Below are 23,055 nucleotides of genomic sequence, written 5' to 3'. Positions count from 1 at the left end.
GTCACGTTACATGCTTCTAACTGAACTACACACCCGTAACCTCAGTGCTATCAATCAATTTTGGAACCTTTTTCTACAGCCTCAGGTCAAATGCCACGTTCAGCTTCGAGTAAGAGCACGAGCAGAATGTTACTGACAAAGTGACTGACCTGCCTCAGGTTCAGTGCTTGCTTGTCCCCTCCCCGTGTCCCCCATGTACCCTCCCTGCCCTTCCCCGTGTCCCCCCACTGTGTTTTCTCCCCGTCCCCCCAAGGACAGGCTCTGTCCAGGATCAGCAGCTCCTTTATTGGGGCCAGCACTGTGTCCCCACCCCGCTGTCCCCTACACGTCGCTCTCGGTGACGGTGCCACCCTTGGCGGGGTCACACGGGGGTTTCCGCTCCCCTCCCGTCTCCAGCAGCGCCTGGGTCACCGTGGCCTTGTCCAGGGGCTCGTCCCCAGCGCTGCTGTCACCCTTGAGGCCACCCGAGGGTGCAGCCCTGACGATGTCCCACCACAGCACACCCTGGGGACGGCGGCTCTGCCGCGCTGGCCCTGTCAGGAGGGGACACCGTGACAGGAATGGGTGACAGGGACAGGGTGACAGGGAGTGACAGGAATGAGGTCACAGGGAAGGGCGACAGGAACAGGGTGACAGGGACGGGTGACAGGGAGTGACAGGAATGAGGTCACAGGGAAGGGTGACAGGAACAGGGTGATGGGGGGTGACCCAGGGGGTGACACAGGAGGTGACAGGGCCATCTCCCCTCTCACCTGGCAGCAGGCTGAGCAGGGCCCCTGTCCCCACAGTCCCCAGTGTCCCCAAGGCGCCGTAGTACAGGTAGGATATGGAGTAGAAGTCATCCAGGATGGCCGGGCTGTGACAGGGGACAGCGGGGTGTCACCGCCAGCAGGGACACACGGTGACATCACCACCCGCAGGGACACCCGGTGACGTCACAGGGAATGGGGACACCGTGTGACGTCACAGGGCACGGGGACAGCGGGGTGTCACCACCCACAGGGACACCTGGTGATGTCACTGCCTACAGGGAGACCCAGTGACGTCACAGGGAATGGGGACAGGGTTGTGACATCACAGCCAGCAGGGCCAGGGATGTGATGTCACAGGGACCAGGGACGGGGATGTGATGTCACAACAGGGACGGGCTGTGACATCATAAGGGACAGGGACATTGTTGTGATGTCACAACAAGCAGGGGCAGTGACGTGACATCAGAGCCAGCAGGGACAGGGGTGTGACGTCACAGGGAATGGGGACAGTGATGTGACGTTAGAGCCAACAGGAAAAGGGATGTGAGACCACAGCCAGCAGGGACAGGGACAGGGACGTGCCACCCCAGGGGACAGGGATGTGCCACCCCAGGGGACAGGAGCACTCCCCGCTGTCCCCAGCCCCGCTCACCGCAGCGGCTCCGGGGGTGGCGCGGGCAGGGCGGGGCCGCTGGTGGCGCTGGTGGCGCTGGTGGCGCTGGTGGCGTTGCGGGGCGGGCACAGCGTCCCCCAGGTGGGCAGCACCCCCATGGTGGCCGCGCTGGGCGGGTACAGGGTGGCACCCACGGCCACCCACAGTGACAGTGCCAGGCCCACGGCCAAGCCCCCCAGCACCCCCTGGGACAGGGACAGGGACAGGGACAGGGACAGGGACAGGGACAGGGACAGGACAGGGACAGGGGATCAGCAGGGCCCAGGGGAGCTGTGGAGACCCCCCCAAAAATCCCAAATATCCCCATGGCTGTGCTGAATGGCAGAACACCCAAAATCCTCCTCACCCCCAAATCCTCCCATTCCCAAAATCCCCCTCCCCAAACCCCAACCCTCCAATCCCCAAACATCCCAAACTCCCCAAACCATCCCCGTGCTGACCCCAAACCCCAAACCGCTGACCCCAAATTCTCAAACCTCAAGCCTCCAATCCCCAAGCCCCAGACCCTTTCCCGAAATCCCCTTAACACCCCAATGCCCAAACCACAGACCCTGCCCCCAAATCCCCCAAACACCCCAACCCCCAAATCCCACAAACCCCAAACCTCAAATCCCAAACCGCTGATCCCAAACCCCAGACCCTCACACTAAACCCCCCAAACCCCAAATCCCCAAACCACAAATCTCCCAAATGCCCAAACCCCAAATCCCCCAAACCCAAACCCGACCCCAAACCCCAAATCCCCCAAACCCGACCCCAAACCCCAAACCCCAAACCCTGACCCCGCACTCACGGCGGTGCCGCAGCGGGGCAGGAACATCCCCAGTATGAAGGCGCCCAGCAGGGGCCCGCTGATCACCCCCATCACCGTGAAGGAGCCCTGGCGTTTTGGGGTTTTTTTTGGTTTTTTTTTAGGGTCTGGGAGAGCTCCAGGGGGGGCCTGGCACTGCCCCAACCCCTCCTCCTTGATGGCTCTTCAGGTGCCACCAGAGCATGGCCATGTCCCCACTGTGTCCCTGTGGTGTCTCCACTCCGTTGGGCACAGACAGCGTGGGGGGTTTGGGGTTTTGGGGGTTTTTTTGGGGTCTGTGAGAGCTCCAGCAGGCCCTGGCACTGCCCCAAACGCCCCTTAAATGCTTAAGGGCTCTCCGGGTGCCACCCGAGCTGGGCTGTGTCCCTGCGGTGTCCCTGTGGTGTCCCCGCTGTGTCCCCGCTCAGTTGGGCACAGAGAGCACGGGGAGAGTTGGGGGTTTGTGGGTTTTTTTGGGGTTTTTTGGGGGTCTGCAAGAGCTCCAGGGGGGCCTGGCACTGCCCCAACCCCTTCAGCCTCGAGGGCTCTCCAGGTGCCACCGGAGCGTGGCCGTGTCCCCGCGGTGTCACCGCTTGGATGGTCACTGACAGCGCGGGCAGGTTTGGGGGGTTTTGGGGGGGTTTTGGGGTTTTTTTGGGGTCTGCAAGAGCTCCAGGGGAGGCCTGGCACTGCCTCAACTCCCCCTCAATGAAGGTTCTCTGGGTGGCACCAGAGCTGGGCTGTGTCCCCGCAGTGTCCCTGTGGTGTCCCCACTCAGATGGGCACAGACAGGGGACGGGATTTGGGGAGGATTCGGGGGAGGTTTGCGGGTTTTTTTGGGTTTTTTTTGGGGTTTTTTTGAGGTCTGTGAGAGCTCCAGGGGGGCCTGGCACTGCCCCAACCCCTTCAGCCTCGAGGGCTCTCCAGGTGCCACCGGAGCGTGGCCGTGTTCCCGCGGTGTCACCGCTTGGATGGTCACTGACAGCGTGGGGGTTTGGGGGGTTTTGGGGGGGTTTTGGGGATTTTTTGGGATGGTAGAAGCTGAGGGAGGGGATTTGGGGTCTCGGGGGGCTCTCACCTGCAGGACACCCCCCCCCAGCAGTGAGGACAGAGCGGCCACGGTGATGCAGGAGGTGCCAAAGGTGAGAGCTGCGGGAATATCGGATGGGATGGGATTGGGATTGGGATGGGATTTATGGGATGGGTGGGATTTATGGGATTGGGATTGGGATGAGATTGGTGGGATGGGATTGATAGTCTGGGACAGAATCTATGGGATGGGATTGATGGGATTGGGATTGAGATGGGATGGATGGGATGGGATTGGGATTGATGGGATTGATGGGATGGGATTGAGATTTATGGTATGGGATTGGGTTAGGATTTCTGGAATTGGGTTGGGATTTACAGGATGGGATTGAGATGGAATTCATAGGGTGGAATGGGACGTCACAGCCTGGCACAGCCCAGGCAGGGGTGACCCTGGGGGGTGACCCATCCCCGCAGGGTGACCCATCCCTGTCCCCGCAGGCGCGGTGACACTCACAGAGCCCCTTGGAGATCAGTGTCAGCTTCCTGGGGGACAGCACCGGCAGCCGCGGCCGCACCAGGTCCTCCACGGTGACAGCAGCCATGGCGTTGATGGACGTGGAGGCCGTGCTGGGCACGAGGTGGCCCCGTCAGCCCCATGGGGACACCGGGGTGGTGGCACCCCCCGCCCGTGTCCCCAGGCTGGGACCCCTCCTCACCTGAGCGTGCCGCTGTAGGCGCAGGCCAGGAACAGCCCCGGCACCCCCGGGGTGCTCCCGAAGATGTCCAGGACCAGGTAGGGCATGTACTGGGGGACAGGGGTGAGGGGAGGGGCCAGCGCGACCCCAAAACCCCTGGGAGCCCCCCAGACTCCCACCCCACTGCCTCAGGGGGTGCTGGAGGGGGCAGGATCCCGGGGAGACCCCAAAACCCACTGGGAGCCCCCCAGACTCCTATCCCAATGCCTCAGGGGTGCTGGAAAGGATCTAGAGCCCTGGGGGACCCCAAATACCCCTGGGAGCCCCAAACTCCCACCCCACTGCCTCAAGGGGTGCTGGAGAGATGAGGATTCTGGAGGACCCCAAAACCCCCTCTGACCCCACTGCTTGAAGGGTCCTGAAAGGGCCAGGACCCCGGGGGATCCCAAAACCCCCTCTGACCCCACTACCTTGGGGACTCCTGGAGAGGATCTGGATACCAAGGGACCCCTGTGCCCCTGAGGGGACCCAAAACCCCCTCTGATCCCACTGCTTGAGGGGTCCTGGAAGGGACACGATCCTGTGGGACCCCAAAACCCGCTGTGATGCCGGGGGGGATCCTGAGGGGTCGGTACCTGGTCGGGGGCAGAGATGGCCCCGGCCAGCAGAGGGTCACAGTGGCCGTAGAGCACGAACATGACGAGCCCGCAGGCCACGGCGCTGGCCACGATGCAGAAGAGCCCGACCTGATTGACCAGCAGCGCCCTGCAGGGGCACGGGGGGCACGGGGGGCACGGGGGGCACAGGGGGCATGCGGGTCATGGGGGGCACAGGGAACACGGGGGGCATGGGGAGCACAGGGGACATGGGGGGCATGGGGGGCACGGGGGACATGGGGGACATGAGGGGTATGGGGGACATGAGGGGCACAGGGGACATGGGGGGCACGAGGGGCACGGGGGGCACGGGGGACACGGGGGGCACGGGGGTCAGGGTCCTGCCAGGGCGACTGGAAAGGTGCCAGGTCCTGGCAGGGTGAGAGGGGCTGGGCAGGGGCTTGGGGTCTCGCACAGGAGGGCTCAGGCAGTGCGGGAGTGTGGGGTCCCGCAGGGGTGTCAGGGGAATTCGGGGTTCTTAAGGGGGTGCAAGGTCCTGGCAGGGGTGTCAGGGGAATTCAGGGTCCATGAAAGGATGCAAGGAGGTCCTGGCAGGGGCTGTGCCAGGTCCTTGCAGGGCGCTTCACCCACACAACGACCCGGGCAGGAGACAAAGCCCCCCCTGCCCCCAGAGCATCCCCTCCCCTCTGCGACTCCCAGCGCGGGATCCGGAGAATTCCCGGTGTTCCCGGGGATGCCGAGGGGATCCGGAGAATTCCCGGTGTTCCCGGGGATGCCGAGGGGATCCGGAGAATTCCCGGTGTTCCCGGGGATGCCGAGGGGATCCGGAGAGTTCCCGGGGTTCCCGGGGATGCCGGGGGGTCCGGACTCACATCTTGGCCTCCCTCTCGCTCCTGCAGGCCACGTAGCGCTGCACCTGCGCTTGGTTGACGCCGTACATGGAGAGCCAGAGCAGCGTCCCGCCCAGCAAGAAGGTCCACACCGTGTACCGGCTCCGCGGGTCCGGGCTGAAACTGGGCACGGCCCGGGACCGGTCAGGGGGGCACGGCATGGCACAGAGCCCGGGGAGGGCGGGCAGGGGCTGGGAGAGACCCCACAGATCCCAGGGTGGGGTGAGAGAAGCTGGGGGCGACCCCAGAACTCAGGGAAGGAGGTGAGGGGCTGGGGATGACCCCACAGATCCCAGGGTGGGATGAGAGAAGCTGGGGGCGACCCCAGAACTCAGGGAAGGGGGTGAAGGTCTGGGGGTGACCCCACAGATCCCGGGGTTGGGCCTGAGGGGGCCTGGGAGTGACTCCAGAAGTCAGGGAAGGGGTGAGAGAGGCTGGGAGTGACCCCAGAACTCAGGACAGGGGTGAGAAGGGACTGGGAGAGACCCCAGAATGTGGGGAAAGGGGTTAAGGGCTGGGGATGATCCCACAGATCCCGAGGTTGGGGGTGAGAGGGGCTGGGGGTGACCCTAGAACCCAGAACAGGGGGTGAGGGAACTGGGAGTGACCCCCAGTACCCCGGGGCAGGGGCAGCGGGGTCCCGCGGGGTTCGGGGGGTCACGGTGACCCCACAGATCCCAAGGCAGGGGCAGCGGGGTCCCGTGGGGTTCGGGGGGTCACGGTGACCCCAGAGATCCCAAGGCAGGGGCAGCGGGGTCCCGCGGGGTTCGGGGGGTCACGGTGACCCCAGAGATCCCAAGGCAGGGGCAGCGGGGTCCCGCGGGGTTCGGGGGGGACCCACTCGGCGAAGTTGAGCCTGGAGCCGTTGCTGGCGATGCTCAGCACCTCGGCGGGACCCCCCGCCAGCAGCGTCCCCCGGATGGCGATGGCGACAAAACCCGCGAGCATCACAAACACCTGGAACACGTCGGTCCAGATGACAGCCTTCATCCCGCCCTGCGGCACAGCGAGCGGGGCTGAGCGCCGGGACACCCCCGCGACAGCCAGGGACACCCCCGCGACAGCCAGGGACACCTCGGGACATCTCCTGGGACGGCCAGGGACACCTCGAGACACCCACAAGACACCCTGGGACACCCCCAGGACACCTCGGGACCCCACCAAGACCCCCCCAGGACACCTCGGGACACCCACAGGACACCCTGGGACATCCCAGGACAACCCCCTGGGACCCCCCGGGACCCATCGGGACACCCGAGACGCCCCGGGGACCCCCCAGAACCCCCCAGGACCCCCCCCCCGCTCACGATGGTGGTGTAGAAGGTGCAGATGGCCCCCGTGGACAGCAGCGATGCCCAAATATCCAGCCCGGTGACTGAGGGAAGAGGGGACAATGCTGAGGGGGGGAATTGTCACCTGGGGAGGGGGACACAGGGACGGGGAGAGCCCCCCCCGCGCCACACCACACCTTGGTTTAGGATCAGGGCAGGCGCGTAGATGACGATCCCAGTGTAGAGCATCTGCGGGAAGAGGGGGCTCAGGATCCCGAGGGGGGCTCAGGGTCCCAAGGGGGGCTCAGGATCCCGAGGGGGGCTCAGGATCCCGAGTCGGGGCTCAGGGTCCCAAGTGGGGGCTCAGGGTCCCGAGTGGGGGCTCAGGGTCCCAAGGGGGGCTCAGGGTCCCGAGGGGGGGGCTCAGGGTCCCGAGGGGGGCTCAGGATCCCGAGTGGGGGCTCAGGATCCCGAGGGGGGGCTCAGGGTCCCGAGGGGGAGCTCAGGGTCCCGAGTGGGGGCTCAGGATCCCGAGTGGGGGCTCAGGGTCCCGAGGGGGGCTCAGGGTCCCCTCGCAGGTGACACGGCGGGGGGGATCGGCGCGGTTTTCTCTCCAAACAGCGCTCCCGCCGCGCCGCTCTCGCTCCGAGCCAGCCCAAACAGCAGCACGGGGCCGAGGGCGCTTCCCAGGGGCTCAGGGCACCGCCAGCGCTGTCCCCGCGCTGTCCCCAAGGCCAGCACCGCACACGCACCGTGGCCACCACGTACTGCACGGTCCCGCACAGCCGCACGCTCCGGCTGAAGCGCCGCTCCAGGTACTGCGACAAGGACAAGGACAAAAAGCACGTCGGGACCAGCCCGGAGTGAGCCCTGAGCAGGGGCTGGGGGGGCTCGAGGGACCCCCAAAACCCCGGCAGGGCGAGCGGGGTCCCGCGGGGTTGGGGGGACCCCCCGAACTCCAACGCACGGGGGGAGAGGGGCTGGGAGAGACCCCCCAGCAGCCGGGGCAGGGGGTGAGAAGGGTCCGCACCCCCCGTGGGGTTGGGGGGGGACACAGAGACCCCCAGAACCCCAAGGCAGGGGGGGAGCGGGGTCCTACGGGGCTGCGAGGGGACACCCGGGTGACCCCGGGACACCCCCAGGACAGTCAGGGACACCTTGGGACAACCCGGGACCCCCGGGACATCCCCCGAGACACCCCGGGACACCTCGGGAGCGGGGTCCGCACCCCCCGGGGGGGGTCTCATCCGCCGAGTTGAGCCCGGAGCCGTTGGCAGCGATGCTCGGCACCTCGGCGGGACCCCCCAGCCGTGTCCCCGCCGTGTCCCCGCCGTGCCCACCTCGTAGGTGCTGGTGAGCCCCAGGCGGTAGAAGACGGGCAGGAAGAGCTGCGCGGTGAGCGCGCTGTTGATGAGCTGCGCCAGGCACATCCAGAGGAATTTGGCTCCGTAGCGGAACGCCTCGGCCGGCACCCCCAGCACCTGGATGGCCGACATGAAACTGGCGGACAGCGAGAGCCCCACGGGCAGCGCCGACATCCTCCGGCCACCCGTGAAAAAATCCTCCGAGGTTTTCTGGCCGCCCTTGGCCAGCCCGTGGAAGAGCCCGATGGCCGTGGAGATCAGCAGCATCAGCGCGAAGACTCCGTAATCCCACGGGCTGAAGGTGAGGTCCCGCACGTCCTGGGTTCCTGGCATGGTGGCTTTAGGGTGTGGGGGACCCCAAATAGGGCGGCTGCGGGAGGGACTCGGCGCGGGGTTAGGCCGGGGCTCGGCGGCAGCGGCGCATCCGAGGGGGGGGAGACTGGAGGGAGAGAGAATTCCTTGGAATGGGAGAGCCGAGCGGAAAGAGGAGTGGGGAGCGGGACTTTGTGCCGCACCCCGTGCCCTCTGTGCCCTTCCCAAGCCAGGGCTGTGCCAAGGGGTGCCAAAGGGCAGAGTCCGAGGAGGAACAGCCAGAATTTGGCTGGGGAATTGCCCCCGATCCTTCCCCGCTTCGGCTGCTCCGGCCACCGGCTCCAGGGAAGCACCGAAGGGACACGGCCGGGAGGGAGAGGGGAGGGAGAGGGAGAGGAGGGGAGAGACCCCTCCCCAAAGCAGCACAAACAAGGAGGGGCAGAGCCTCCGGCGGAGCCAAAGTTATCTCCAGCCGAGGGGAAAAAACAACAAACCCGAAGGAAACCTTTACCCCAGAAGGAACAGGTTGTTGTTTGCCGGCGGAGCGGGACGGACCGGCCGGACCGAGCCCGGGGAGCCGAGCGGGGGCTGCTCCCCGGGGAGGGGTCCCTGCCTCGTCCCCGGAGGTGTGGAGGGCCCGGCCGTGCCTCGAGCTGCTCCAGCCGGTGGGAGGCACGTTCAGGCGCTCGGGGAGGGAGCCGCGGCGGGGAGGATGGAGCTGTCGGCGGCCGCGGCCATAAATAACCCCTTCCCTCCCGTACGGCCCCGGCGCTGAGCCCCGGCAGCGCGGCGGTGGCGGGGCAGGACGGTGGCTCCTGGCGGGATACGTGGCACCGGGCGTGGGGCTGGCCCCGCTTCCTCATTCCCTGCCACCAACGCCACCTTGTCCCGCCCGGGCACGGACAGGTTTGGGGATTTCCAAGCTCTTGCCCCAAACCCCGCGGGTGAGGTTGGGGTTGGGGCAAGGGAACAGCCCTGAGGTGGGGACAGAGCTGGCAGTGTGGCCTCTGATGTGTCACCGCCCCCTCCGAGGTGTTACCGAGGGGGAAGAGTCCACTCCAGGGTGTCACCACGGGGGCAGTGTCCCCTCCAAGGTGTGGCCACGGAGGAACTGTCCCCTCCGAAGTGTCACTACAAGGTCCCTGTCCCCTACACAGCATCACCACGAGGTCACTGTCCCCTCCCGGTCATCACCATGGAGGCAGTGTCCTCTCCAGGCCATCACCACGAGGTCACCGTCCCCTCCAGGTCACCAGCATGAAGGCACCGTCCCCTCCGAGATGGCACCACGGAGGCATTGTCCCCTCCCAGGTGTCACCACGAAGGCTCCGTCCCCTCTAATCCATCACCGCGAGGTCCCCGTCCCCTCCCCGGTGCCACCACGGGGCCACCGCCCCCTCTGAGTCCTCCCCGCCGGGCACACGAGGGTCCCTGTCCCTGTCTCCAGCCCTGGTGGTGGCACTGTCCCCACCACGTGTCCCCGGAGGGGGGGGACAGGGCAGGGCAGGACCCCTTCCCCTCCCCGCCGCGGCGCCTCCTCCTCGCCGAGCGGGCTTGGAGCAGCTCCAGGGGAAAAAACAGCGAGTTTGGGCCACATCCGCCGGGCGGGGACGTGCGACACCGCACGGGCCCGGGGCTGGCACACGCCCAGCCCCGCGGTGACACCGGGGGCAGGACCGGGGCCAGGAGGGGCTCTGGGGGTGGCAGCAATGGGGGACGGGGGGGGTTGGCAGCGCCCTGGCTGAGCTGCCCTGGCAGAGCATCCCCCGTCCCTGTGGTACCCACGGCGCCAGCACTGGGGGGTGCCCGGAGTGTCCCCGGGGATGCCCAGAGGCGCCCAGAGGATGCCCGAGGGTGCCCAGATTGTCCCTGGGGGTACCCAGAGGGTCTCCAGGGGTGCCCAGGGTGTCCCCGGAGGTGCCCAGAGAGTCCCCGAGAGTGCCCAGATTGTCCCCGGCTTTGCCCAAAGGAGTGCCCGGCTTTGCCCAAAGGAGTGCCCAGAGTGTGCCCGGGGGTGCCCAGGTTTTCAACCCTTCGCCCTCCCGACACCCCCTGGCTGCGCCCTGGGGTGTCGCACTTTGTCCCCCCTCCCCTGGAAGGAAGCCGCCCGCCCAGGAGGCCTCGGGCAGGAAGGAAGTCGCCCGGGGGATTTTTTATCTCTCCTTCGCTCGCAGCCACCTACGCACCCCCAGAACCCCGATTTGGCAGCGCAGCCCGTCCGGGACCCCCTCCCCAGGCCCGCAGCGAGGCCCCCGGCACGGCAGAGGTACCGGGGGGGAGCCGGGGGTGCGGCCAGCTCGGGATGGAACCGGGGATGGAACGGGGATGGGGCCGGGATTGGAGCCGGGGATGGAGCCGAGATGGGGCTGGGATAGGGCTGGGATGGAACTGGGGATGGACTCGGGATGGAGCCAGGATGGAGACAGGATGGAGCCGGGATGGAACCGGGATGGAGCCGGGATGGAGCCGGGTCCCCCCTGCTCACACCGGGAGCACTGAGGCAGAGGAGGAGCGGCCGGGAGGATGGGACAGGCTGGGAGAGGGGGGCGAAATCCAACCGCGTGCCTCAGTTTCCCCTCCCTCCTTCCCAGGAGGGGCCCATCCCAGCCCTGCGGGTGTTGCTGCTGCGGGGTTTGGCCGCGGGGAGGATGATGAGGGTGGGACAAGGGGGTCACTCCGACTCTCCCTTTCCTTGCAGCGCCTGCCATGGCCCCGCTGGGCGAGGAGACGCCGCTGATCGGGGGCCGCTCCTGCAGCCTCTCGTCGGCCGAGAGCGGGACCCTGCAGGTGTTCCTGTACCACCGGGCCCCCGCCCCGCGCCGGGCCCCGGGCAGCGCCGCGGGCACGCTCAGCTTCACCTTCGGCGAGTACACGGCCGAGGAGCTTTGTGTGCGCGCTGCCAAAGCCTGCGGTGAGCGCCGGGCCCCGGGGCACCCGCCGGGGTGGGGGGTCCGGGATGTGGGAATGGGCTCATGGGTGTGGGAACGGGGTCCTGGATGGGAAATGGGGTCCTGGATGGGGGAATGGGGTTCTGTTTGTGGGTACGGGGTCCTGGATGGGAAATGGGGTCCTGGATGTGAGTACAGGGTCCTGGGTGTGGAGATGGGCTCCTGTTTGTGGGTATGGGGTCCTGGGTGTGGGTATGGGGTCCTGGGTGTGAATACAGGGTCCTGGATGGGAGAATGAGGCCCTGGGTGCGGGTATGGGGTCCTGGGTGTGGAAATGGGGTTCTGTATTCGTCCTCAGCAGGGAATTCTGGCTGTGAACTCCAGATCCCAGCAGTGGGGTTTGGGTCCTGCCTGTGGGTTTGGGTCCTGTCTGTGGGTTTGGGTCCTGTCTGTGGCCTTGGGGTCCAGTCATGAGCTCAGGATCCATGGGCTCAGCGTCCCGAGCACATCCTTGCCAGGAGATCCTGGCTGTGGCTGTGGGGTCTCAGGGCCACGGGCTCGGGTCCCAGCCCCCTGTGTGTCCCCAGGCGTGCTGCCCGTGTGCCACCCTCTCTTCGCCCTGGCCACGGAGGACCTGAGCTGCTGGTTCCCCCCCAACCATGTGTTCACCGTGGATGAGTCCTGCAGCCAGGTCGTGGTGTACAGGATCAGGTGCAGCTCCCACCCTTCCCTGACATCCCTTGGGGTCGTGGTCTCTGGGGGACGCAGCGCTGAGACCCCTCCTCTGTCCCCATCAGGTTCTTCTTCCCCAACTGGTGCGGACTGGGACAGTCCCACCGCTTCCAGCTGCTGAACGGCCGGGCCAGCCCCATCCTGGACTACCCCGTCATTGATTACCTGTTTGCCCAGGTGAGCGCTGCCAGCCTGGCTGCTCCTCCTCCTCCTCCTTCATCCCCCAGGCTCTCTCTGTCTCCTGTGGGGACCGGGATGGTTCCGGGGGTGGTTTTGTGGTGTTCTCTCCTTCTCCTTCTCCTTCTCCTTCTCCTTCTCCTTCTCCTTCTCCTTCTCCTTCTCCTTCTCCTTCTCCTTCTCCTTCTCCTTCTCCTTCTCCTTCTCCTTCTCCTTCTCCTTCTCCTTCTTCTTCTCCTCTTCCTCCTCCTCATCCCCCAGGCTCTCTCTACCACCTGTGGAGACCAGGATGGTGCTGGGGGTGTTTTTGGGGTGTTCTGACCCCTCTTCTCCTCCTCTTCCTCCTCCTCCTCCTCCAGCCTGGGGGATGAGGCTCCTCTCCCCTGGCTCACCTGGAGCTGCTCATGACCACCCCCAGATGGGGTCACTCTGTCCCCTGAGGGGGACACGCCCTGGGGACAGGGAAGCAGAGCCTGGGCAGGATGTGACTCCTGGGGGCTCTGGGACACGAGGATGACACTGGCACGGTTTGGGAGGGGTCTCAGGAGATGGGAGAGCCCCCCCTGAACCTCGTGCCCTTCCCAGTCCCGCAGTGATTTCATTGGGGGCCGCGTGGCCGTGGGGCTGAGCCTGCCCACGCAGGAGCAGTGCCTGAGCCTGGCCGTGCTGGACATGCTGCGCATCGCCAAGGAGCAGCGGCAGAGCCCCGCGCAGGTCTGCAGCCACGTCAGGTGAGACAGGGACAGTGGCACTCACGGGACCGTGTGACACCCCTGGGGACAGCCTGGCATGGCTAGGGACAGCCTGAATCCCATGGGGACAGTGTCACACCCCTGGGGAGAGCCTGAATCCCATGGGGACAGTGTCACACCCCTGGGGACAGTGGAACAGACCCAGGTACAGTGGGATACCCCTGGGGACAGTGTGATAACCTCGGGGACACCCCGACACCCCCGGGGACAGTGTGACACGCCCCAGGACACCCCCCTCCGCTCCCCACAGCTACAAGTCGTGCCTGCCGGCGCCGCTGCGCTCGCAGATCCAGCAGCACAACTTCGTGACCCGCAAGCGCCTCCGCCGCCGCTTCGGCAAATCCCTGCGGCGCCTGGGGGGCTGCGAGCCGGACGCGCCGCACCTGAAGCTCAAGTACCTGCTGGACCTGGAGCGGCTCCAGCGCCACCGCAGTGAGGAGATTTTCCACGTGCGCTCCCCTGGATCCGCAGCACCCGTCACCATCCACGTGTGCGGTGACAGCGGCGTGGCCTGGAGCTGCGGTGGCTCCGAGGTGCTCCGGTGTTCTGGTCTCTCTGAGTGCCACTGAGGGAACCCCGGCCAGCCCCAAGGCAGTGAACAGCGTGGGGAGGGCACTCTCCCATGCCCTGGGGGTCCAGAGGGCAGCCAGGCTGATCCTGGGGGTACCAAAGGCAGCCAGGCTGATCCCTGGGGGTGCCAAAGGCAGCCAGGCTGATCCTGAGGGTACCAAAGGCAGCCAGGTTGGTCCCTGGGGGTACCAAAGACAGCCAGGCTGATCCCTGGGGGTGCCAAAGGCAGCCAGGCTGATCCTGGGGGTGCCAAAGGCAGCCAGGCTGATCCCTGAGGGTACCAAAGGCAGCCAGGCTGATCCTGGGGGGTACCAAAGGCAGCCAGGCTGATCCTGGGGGTGCCAAAGGCAGCCAGGCTGATCCTGGGGGTACCAAAGGCAGCCAGGCTGAGCCCTGGGGGTGCCAAAGGCAGCCAGGGTGATCCTGGGGGTACCAAAGGCAGCCAGGCTGATCCCTGAGGGTACCAAAGGCAGTCAGGCTGATCCTGGGGGGTACCAAAGGCAGCCAGGCTGATCCTGGGGGTGCCAAAGGCAGCCAGGCTGATCCCTGAGGGTATCAAAGGCAGCCAGGCTGATCGCCTGAAGCAGAGGAGATGCCGGAGCAATGGCAGAGGATAAAGGGGCCGACTCTTAGCAGGGTTTAATCCAAGGTTTATTTCAGGAGCGCCAGGGAGCCACCACAAACCTCATGGGGATCCCACTGAGAGCCCCGGGAGAGGTGCCAAGGTTACATTGAAAGGGAGATGGGAACATAAAGTAGATAATAACATTTTACTGACCAATAAGAAAAATTAAGGTATGGGTACTGGGGAATGGACGTTTAGGACAGGGTATGGAGAAACACTTGGGGGGTGACCCCTGGCCTCTGGCTGATCACTCGATGTCCTGGACAGAAAGTTCTAGATGGAGGGGATGGGATGCTGAGTGACTGACAGAGAGCCAGGGTGGGGATTTGGGGATGATCTCGGCAAAAGAAAGGGATTACACAGGTAAAGGGAGGGGGGTACAATCTGGGTTAAACCATTTGGGAAAAATAGAGGGATATAAAAACAAAACTATTACAAAGTATAAAAACACACGACAACAGGCGTGGCCTGGAGCTGCGGCGGCTCCGAGGCGCTCCGGCGTGGCTGGGCGCGCTGCGGGGAGCTGGCAGGGCGGGGTTGTCACCTTTGCTGTCCCTTCACAGAGCCGCCAGCACTTCTGCGACTTCCCCGACATCGCCGACATCAGCATCAAGCAGGCGGCGAGCCGCGAGGGCGGCGGCCCCGTGGAGAACCGGCTGGTCACCGTCACCAAGGCGGACAACCGGGTGCTGGTGAGCTCGGGAAGGGTTTGGGGAGCCCCAGGAGGGCTGCGGGGGACAAGGGGGTGACACCAAGGCTGGCACAGTGTGAAAAATGCATGTATTTTATGATTGGCTTTTCACGAATATTGAAATGAATATTATATGTGTTGTGTTAGAAAGTGATGCTGTATTAATTCTCTTAAGTACTGTGTTAAATATGGGTTTAGGTTATAAAAATTGTTCAAATAGAAACTATGCTATGTAGGATACTTTTTTTAAAGAAAGGACTCGCAGTGAGACAGGAGCCACAGTACAAATAAATCTTTCAGAGAAAAAGAATTTATTGCTCCATTATCAGAAGAAACAAACTTCTTCCTCCCTCGAAGGCGCTGTCAGGATTCAGAGGAAGAAGTTGACACTGGCCAGACAGAATCCTGTATTTGAATGGAATTTATGCATCATGTATGAAGTGTATGAATATGCAACAGGCTGTTGTTTTTAAGGGTTAATCCTCTGTTAACGTGGGTCCTTTTTCAGGCTTGTGCTGCCCAGAAAAGTACCCGGACATGTGTAACTCTTTGTCTCTATTGTCTCATATTGTCCTAATTATTATTACTCTAATCGTATTACTATTTTTTAATAACCATTTTATTACTATTAAACTTTTACAATTTTAAAACCAAGTGACTGGCGTTTTTCACACACAGGAGGTGGAGTTCGCCACGCTGCAGGAGGCCCGGTCCTTCGTGGCTCTGCTCGATGGTTACTACCGGCTGACAGCGGATGCCCAGCACTACTTCTGCAGGGAGGTGGCACCGCCACGGCTGCTGGAGGACCTGGAGAACCAGTGCCATGGGCCCATCAGGTGGGCACCGGGACCCCCTGGGCACCGGGCACTGGGAACCCCTGGGCATCCCCGAGCCCGAGGGGATGTAGGAATGGAGGGGACAGAGCGACCCCTGGCCCGGGTGGGGCTCCACAGGGATCTGCTGGGTTTGGGGAGGTGGCACAGGGGTGGGCACAAGGGGTGGGGATAGGGAGGGGACAGAGGAGGGGACAAGGGGGAGCACAGGGTAGGGCACAGGGAATGGGCACAGGGATGGACACAGGCATGGGGACAGGGGAGGACACAGTGGGGTGGGCACAGGGGGGGACAGGGGTTGGGCAAAGAGGAGGACACAGGGATGGGCACAGAGGGGGACACAGGGGCAGGCACAGGGATGGGCACAGGGAATGGGAACAGGGGTGGGAACAGTGGGGTGGGCACAGAGGGGGACACAGGGGCAGGCACAGGGGGTGGGCACAGGGGGTGGGCACAGGGGGTGCCCACGCTGTCCCCATGTGGCACCATGGCCATCCCTGCCCTTGGCAGCGCCGAGTTTGCCGTGAACAAGCTGGAGGCGGCCGGGGGTGCCCCGGGGCTGTTCCTGCTGCGCCGCAGCCCCCAGGACTTTGACAGTTACCTGCTGACCGTGTGTGTGCAGGTGAGACCCCCACGAGACCCCCGGGACACCGGGCAGGGGGGCTTGGGGGGGGCCACAACCCGGGCACTGGGAGGGCAGCACAGCCCTGGCACCTGCAGGGCGGTGACACGAGGACGCAGGAGGGGTTTGGGGGGGTGCCCCCAATGCTGACCCCGGTGTTTCCCCCCCAGACCCGCTCCGGCCGGGATTACAAACGGTGCCAGATCCGCCGGGACGAGGACGGGCACTGGTGGCTGTCGGGGGTGGCACGGAGGTTCTGCAGCCTGCGGGAGCTGCTGGGCACCTACGGGCACCACGGGCTGCAGGCCGAGGGGGCACCCATGCGCCTGGAGGTGGCCTGTCCCCCCCGGGCCAAAGGTGACACCAGGGGGGCATCGCAGAGGGGGCTGTGATGTCACAGAGCTGCTGTGATGTCACAGAATTACTGATGTCACAAAGCAGGCTGTGATGTCACAGAGCGGCTGTGATGTCACAGAGTGGGCTGTGATGTCAAAGCAAATGTGAGGTCAGAGTGGCTCTAATGTCACAGAGCAGTCTGATGTCACAGAGTGGGCTGTGATGTCACAGAATTACTGATGTCACAAAGCAGGCTGTGATATCACAGAGTGGCTGTGATGTCACAAAACAGGCTATGATGTCACACAGCAGCTGTGATGTCACAAAGCAGGCTATGATGTCACAGAGTGGGCTGTGATGTCACAGAGAAGTTGTGATGTCACAGAACGGGCTGTGATGTCACAGAGCTGCTGTGACATCACAGGGTGGCTGTGTGAGGTCCCCAGGTGGGGGTCCCCTGCCCAAGCCCCCCCTCACGCCCTCTCTGGCCCCCAGAGAAGTCCAACCTGCTGATCGTCCGCAGCGGGGTCCCCTGTCCCCCTGGGTCCCCGCCCGCGCCCCGGCGCCGCAGCCTCCAGCAGATGATGTTCCACAAGATCGACCCCCAGAGCCTGACACGGGTACGGGGCAGGGCAGGGCCACGGGGGGGTGGCACAGGGGGACAGGAACCCCCTGGCAACGTCCCCGTGTCCCCCAGGGCGAGAGCCTGGGCCAGGGCTCCTTCACCCAGATCTACAAAGGCATCAAACGGGACCAGGACGAGGAGGATGGAACCCGGCAGACCCCAGTGGTGCTCAAGGTCATGGACAGCAGCCACCGCAACTGCCTGGAGGTGAGGGGTGGCACTGCCGCCTGCAGGATGTCACCTCGGGGTCCCTAAGGCCCGCCCTGAGCCCTCTGTCCCTGTCCCAGTCCTTCCTGGAGGCCGCCAGCACCATGAGCCAGCTCTCCCACAAACACCTGGTGCTGCTGCACGGCGTCAGCCTCGGCAAGGACAGTGAGTGTCCGGCGGGGCGGTGGCCACGGTGCCACCTGGGCACCCCTGAGCGCAGTGTGGGCACCCCCTGACCCTCCCCGGGGTGCCCCCAGGTGTGATGGTGCAGGAGCACGTCCGGCACGGGCCCCTGGACCTGTACCTGCGCAAGAACCGGGGCGCGGTGACCACCGGCTGGAAGCTGACGGTGGCCAAGCAGTTGGCCTATGCCCTCAACTACCTGGTGAGCCCACGGTGGTGGGAGGGGGTCCCTGGGTGTCCTGGGGGGCTGGCCTTGGGGTTCTGGCTTTGGGTATGGGGTCCTGTGCTCATCCTCCGTGGGGAATCCAGGTCTGGGTTTGGGGTCCTGGTTCTGGGTTCGAGATCCTGTGTTTATCCTCCATGGGGAGTCCTGGCTGCGGGCTCTGGATCCCAGGTGGATCCCTCATACCCCCACATCCATCGATCCCATGGATCCCCATCCCACGGATCCCCATCCCACAACTCCCACACCCCACATCCAATGGATCCCATGGATTCCCCATCCCACAGCCCCCAATCCATCCGTACCCCACAACTCCCACACCCCCACAGATCCCACAGATCCCACAGATCCCCACCCCACAGCCCCCACATCCCCATATCCCGTGGATCCCACAGATCCCACAGATCCCACAGCCCCCAGCCCACCCCAGTGTGTGGGACCACCCTGAGGGTCCTGACCCCTCTTCCCCCCATCCAGGAGGACAAGAAGATCCCGCATGGGAACGTCTCTGCCAAGAAGGTGCTGCTGGCACGGGAGGGGGACACGGCCGGGGGGAGCCCCCCCTTCATCAAACTCAACGACCCCGGGGTCAGCGTCACCGTCCTGGCCCAGGACAGTGAGTCAGGGGTCCTGGGGGGGCTGGCCTTGGGGTTCTGCCTTTGGGTTTGGGGTCCTGTGTTCATCCTCTGTGGGGAATCCTGGCTGTGGGCTCTGGGTCCCAGGTCTGGATTTGGGGTCCCAGTTCTGGGATTGGGATCCTGGTTCTGGATTTGGGGTCCTGTGCTCATCCTCCAAGCCAGGTCCTGGCTGTGGGCTCTGAATCCCCTTCATCAAACTCACCCACCCTGGGGTCAGTGTCACCCTCCTGGTCTGGGGGGGATCCTGGGGGGTCCTGGAGGTGCTGGGCCCCCACAGTGGGTGCTGAGCAGGGCTGGGCACCCCACAGTGCTGGTGGAGAGGATCCCATGGGTGGCCCCTGAGTGTGTCAGCGACCCCGGGAGCCTGGCACTGCCAGCTGACAAGTGGGGCTTCGGAGCCACCCTCTGGGAGATCTTCAGCGGGGGGAACATGCCCCTGAGCCTGCTGGAGCCCCAGAGGGTGAGGCTGGTCCCAGCATCCTGCTGGATCCTGATCCTCCTGCACTGCCCTGCTGCCTCCTGCCCCATAATGACCCTCCTGCCCCACCCGTTCCATCCCAACCCTCCTGCCCCACCCCGTTCCATCCCAACCCTCCTGCCCCATCCCATTCCATCCCAACCCTCCTGCCCCATCCCGTTCCATCCCAACCCTCCCCCCATCCCACTGTATCCAGACCCTTCTTCCCCAGCCCTCCAGTCCCTTCCTGCTACATCCCAGCCCTTCTTCCCTGCCCAATTCCACCCCGTCCTACCCCATAAACCCATCCCACAAATCCCATCCCATAAATCCCATCCCATCCTTTTCCCTGCTGTGGATCCCATCCCATCCCACAAATCCCATCCCACCCCACAAATCCCATCCCATAAATCTCATGCCATCCCATCCCCTGCTATGGATCCCATCCCATCCCACAAATCCCATCCCACAAATCGCGTCCCACAAATCCTGTCCCACAAATCCAATCCCATCCTACCCTATTCCCTGCTATGGATCCCATCCCATCCCACAAATCCCATCACATCCCATAAATCCCATCCCACCCCATTCCCTGCTATGGATCCCATCCCATCCCATTCCCTGCTATGGATCGCATCCCACCCCACAAATCCCATCCCATAAATCCCATCCCATCCCATTCCCTGCTATGGATCCCATCCCATCCCATCCCACCTCTCCTGCCCCATCCCACTGCACCCTGCCCCATCTCAGAGCCGTTCAGGGGCTCTTTGGGGGTCCCACACCCCCTGACCCCCCCTTTCCCACAGAAGCTGGAATTCTACCAGAGCCAGCAGCAGCTCCCAGCCCCCCGGTGGCCCGAGCTGGCCGTGCTGGTGTCCCAGTGCATGGAGTACGAGCCCCAGCGCCGGCCCTGCTTCCGCGCCCTCATCCGCGACCTCAACAGCCTCATCACCTCCGGTGGGCACGGGGACGGGCTGGGGGGGCACGGGGGGACCCCACAGCGGCCTCACCCCCCCCTTCCCACAGACTACGAGCTGCTCTCGGACCTGTCCCCCGCGGATGTGACGCTCCGGGATGGCTTTTGGGGACACGAGTCCCTGGCCATGAGCCAGGATCCCGAGCAGTTCCAGGAGAGGCACCTCAAGTACATCTCGCTGCTGGGCAAGGTGGGGGCACAGCAGAGACCCCCCAGCCCCAAAATTCAGCTCAGCTGCTCTTCCCATCCCGGATTTGGGGTGTGGGACATCATGGCTGGATCCCAATCCTCCTGCACTGTTCTGCTGCCTCCTGCCCCTCCTGCCCTATCCCACTTGATCCCAGCCCTCCTGCCCCATCCTGACCCTCCTGTCCCATCCTGTTCTATCCCAGCCTTCCTGGGGTTGGGATAGAATCCCAATCCTCCTCAGGCTGTCATCCCTTACAGTCACCTGGCTCTATCAGTCTCCTGGCTCACTCAGTTGTGATTGATTAATTATGCAATTAATGGGGTCATTACCAGCAATCAGAAGAAGTTCTTTTAAACAGTAGCTGTTCTTTACCAGCTGATGCAGGTGTGAAAAGGCAGCTGGGGGGATTTTGGAGTGGGGGATGAGGCACTGGGAATGTGGGGGGCACCCCCAACATCCAATTCCCTGCAAAATTCCCAGGGGAATTTCGGGAGCGTGGAGCTGTGTCGCTATGACCCCCTGGGTGACAGCACGGGCGAGCTGGTGGCAGTGAAGAGGCTGCAGCAGGATTCGGCCAAGGAAATTCGGGATTTCGAGCGGGAGATCCAAATCCTGCACTCGCTGCAGCACGACTTCATCGTCCGGTACCGGGGTGTCTGCTACAGCCGGGGTGAGCTGGGAATGGGGCTGGGAATGAGACAGGGATGGGGCTGGGAATGAGACATGAATGGGGCAGGAATGAGGCAGAGAATGGGGCTGGGAATGCACAGAGAGTGCACAGGGAATGGGGCTGGGAATGGGGCTGGGAATGAGCTGTGAATGGGGCAAGAATGGGGCTCTGAATGGGACAGGAATAGACAGGGAAGGGCAGGGAATGGAGAGGGAATTGGGCTGGGAATGGGACAGGGAATGGGGCAGGGATAGACGGGGAAGGGCAGGGAATGGACAGGGAATGGGACAGGAATGGGGCTGGGAACGGGGCAGGGATCCCCGATCCCGGCTCCGGCCCTCCCGATGCTGGATTTGGCCTCAGGGATGCGCGGGCTGCGGCTGGTGATGGAATTCCTGCCCAACGGCTGCCTGCGGGATTTCCTGCAGAAGAACCAGCCCCGCCTGGAGCACAGGACGCTGCTCCTCTACGCCTGGCAGATCTGCAAGGTGGGATCGGGGCGGGCACGGGGGAAACGGGGCTGCTGCTGTCCCGGGGTGGGGCTGGAGCAATGCCACGGGTCAGCCACGGGTCATTGTCCAGCCTTGGGGATGCCGCAGGATCCTGTCCCGGCTGGAGCAGTGCCACCCTCACCCCTGGGGCTGTGCTCCAACCAGGATGAGCCCCCAGGGACCCTCACCCGGGGGTTCCCCAGCCCTGGGGACGCTGCCGCGTCCCCGCTCCCCTCGAGCAGCCGCCTCCCGGCAGGGCATGGAGTACCTGGGGGCGCAGCGCTGCGTGCACCGGGACCTGGCGAGCAGGAACATCCTGGTGGAGAGCGACAGCCACGTCAAGATCGGCGACTTCGGGCTGGCCAAGCTGCTCCCGCAGGACAAGGATTACTACGTGGTGCGGGAGCCCGGCCAGAGCCCCGTTTTCTGGTGAGGGGGGCACAGGGGAGGGCTGGAATTCCAGCGGGATCCAGGGCTCAGGATCCCCTTTTCCCTGGGGCTCAGAAACAGCTTTTCCCAGAGCTCTGGATCGCCTTTTCCTGGAGCTCAGAACCCACTTTTCCCAGGGCTCAGGATCCCCTTTTCCCAGAGTTCAGAATCCCCTTTTCCTGGGACTCAGAACCCATTTTTCTCAAGGCTCTGGACCCGTTTTTCCCAGAGCTCAGAACCCATTTTTCCCGGGGCTCAGGATCCCCTTTTCCCAGAGCTCAGAACCTGCTTTTCCCAGAGCTCAGAATCCCCTTTTCCCAGCAATCAGACTCCCCTTTTCCTGGGGCTCAGACCCCATTTTTCCCGGGGCTCAGGGTCCCCTTTTCCTGGAGCTCAGAAATCATTTTTCCAGGGTTCTGAACCCGTTTTTCCCGGCAGGTACGCTCCGGAATCCCTGGCTGACAACATCTTCTCCTGCGCCTCCGACGCCTGGAGCTTCGGGGTGCTCCTCTACGAGCTCTTCACCTACAGCTCCAAGAGCAAGAGCCCCTCGGAGGTGACGTTTTCCCTGGAAAGGGCAGGGGGGCCATTCCCACTGGGACCAGCCCCTCACAGCCCTCCTGGTGCTCCTGGGTGTCCCAGAGTTTTTGGGCATCCTGGTGCTCCCGGGTGTCCCGGTGCTCCCGGGTGTCCTGGAGCTCATGGATGTCCCAGTGCTCTCCGGTGTGTCCCGGAGCTCACGGATGTCCCCCGTGCCCGCAGGAATTCCTGCGGATGATGGGCACAGCGAGGCCGCCGCAGATCATCTGCCACCTGCTGGAGCTCCTCAAGGACAACCGGCGACTCCCGGCCCCCGCCGGCTGTCCCCCGGAGGTGACACCGCTGTCCCAGGGCTGGCAGGGGGGTCCCCGGAGTGCCCCTCCTCCCCTGATGGCCCCGCCGTGTCCCTTGTCCCCCCCAGGTGTACGCGCTGATGATGAGCTGCTGGGCCTTCACCCCTGGCGCCAGACCCACTTTTGGGGAGCTTTCCCCCAAAATCGAGGCGCTGCGGGATGGGCGGAGCAAAACTCGGGGGTAGCGCCCCCCCAATCCACGGTGATGCTTCCCTGAGCTTTGAGGGGGCAGCGAGGGGGGACACAGCCCCCTACCCCCCTTTCCCACATCACAACCCACCTCCCAACCCTTCGGCTTTTCCCCCTTTTTTCCTTGCCCTCCCCCTCCATGGCAGAATTGGGATTGGAATATGGGAATATGGGGTTTATGGGATTTATGGGATTTACGGGATTTATGGGATTTCTGGGATTGGCGCCGCGGCAAGAAGGAGGCAGCAGCCGGCGGGGG

At 64.3% G+C, this 23,055-nt stretch overlaps 2 protein-coding genes across 2 annotated transcripts; one reads left to right on the top strand and one right to left on the bottom strand.

Moving 5' to 3' along the window:
- Nucleotides 1-321: 321 nt before the first annotated feature.
- Nucleotides 322-8,417, bottom strand: SLC5A5 (solute carrier family 5 member 5). The gene is made up of 14 exons (XM_054517320.1): nucleotides 8,061-8,417; nucleotides 7,473-7,538; nucleotides 6,918-6,969; nucleotides 6,757-6,824; nucleotides 6,291-6,445; nucleotides 5,432-5,572; nucleotides 4,578-4,707; nucleotides 3,964-4,052; nucleotides 3,762-3,874; nucleotides 3,294-3,364; nucleotides 2,219-2,305; nucleotides 1,405-1,610; nucleotides 753-856; nucleotides 322-533 (listed from the first exon to the last, which is right to left on the bottom strand). Exons 1-14 carry the CDS (start codon nucleotides 8,415-8,417, stop codon nucleotides 322-324), a joined length of 1,851 nt encoding a protein of 616 aa, XP_054373295.1.
- A 2,677-nt stretch (nucleotides 8,418-11,094) lies between these two features.
- Nucleotides 11,095-23,047, top strand: JAK3 (Janus kinase 3). The gene is made up of 23 exons (XM_036399399.2): nucleotides 11,095-11,307; nucleotides 11,872-11,995; nucleotides 12,082-12,193; nucleotides 12,779-12,924; nucleotides 13,196-13,478; nucleotides 14,704-14,832; nucleotides 15,510-15,667; nucleotides 16,175-16,286; nucleotides 16,457-16,643; nucleotides 17,118-17,242; nucleotides 17,320-17,454; nucleotides 17,535-17,619; nucleotides 17,712-17,839; nucleotides 18,338-18,476; nucleotides 18,807-18,958; nucleotides 19,765-19,915; nucleotides 19,985-20,124; nucleotides 20,605-20,794; nucleotides 21,158-21,282; nucleotides 21,542-21,714; nucleotides 22,153-22,270; nucleotides 22,477-22,587; nucleotides 22,676-23,047. Exons 1-23 carry the CDS (start codon nucleotides 11,103-11,105, stop codon nucleotides 22,790-22,792), a joined length of 3,345 nt encoding a protein of 1,114 aa, XP_036255292.1. The 5' UTR covers nucleotides 11,095-11,102; the 3' UTR covers nucleotides 22,793-23,047.
- Nucleotides 23,048-23,055: the final 8 nt, after the last annotated feature.

This window comes from Molothrus ater, chromosome 26, assembly GCF_012460135.2.
Source record: "Molothrus ater isolate BHLD 08-10-18 breed brown headed cowbird chromosome 26, BPBGC_Mater_1.1, whole genome shotgun sequence".
NCBI lineage: Eukaryota > Metazoa > Chordata > Aves > Passeriformes > Icteridae > Molothrus > Molothrus ater.
The sequence above is the reverse complement of the archived record's forward strand: the minus strand, read 5'-3'. Positions and strand labels throughout refer to the sequence as shown.

What these genes read in the sequence shown, in the direction of transcription:
- SLC5A5 (XM_054517320.1), bottom strand. Translation starts at nt 8,417, where the DNA reads ATGCCAGGAACCCAGGACGTGCGGGACCTCACCTTCAGCCCGTGGGAT. An exon ending in AGCGAGAGGGAGGCCAAGAT is followed by an intron (nt 4,708 to 5,431) that starts GTGAGTCCGGAC and finishes GTGCCCCTGCAG; the next exon opens with GGCGCTGCTGGTCAATCAGG. An exon ending in CCTGCTCAGCCTGCTGCCAG is followed by an intron (nt 534 to 752) that starts GTGAGAGGGGAG and finishes CCCTCCTGACAG; the next exon opens with GGCCAGCGCGGCAGAGCCGC.
- JAK3 (XM_036399399.2), top strand. Translation starts at nt 11,103, where the DNA reads ATGGCCCCGCTGGGCGAGGAGACGCCGCTGATCGGGGGCCGCTCCTGC. An exon ending in ACCCCCAGAGCCTGACACGG is followed by an intron (nt 17,243 to 17,319) that starts GTACGGGGCAGG and finishes CGTGTCCCCCAG; the next exon opens with GGCGAGAGCCTGGGCCAGGG. An exon ending in CAACAGCCTCATCACCTCCG is followed by an intron (nt 19,916 to 19,984) that starts GTGGGCACGGGG and finishes CCCTTCCCACAG; the next exon opens with ACTACGAGCTGCTCTCGGAC.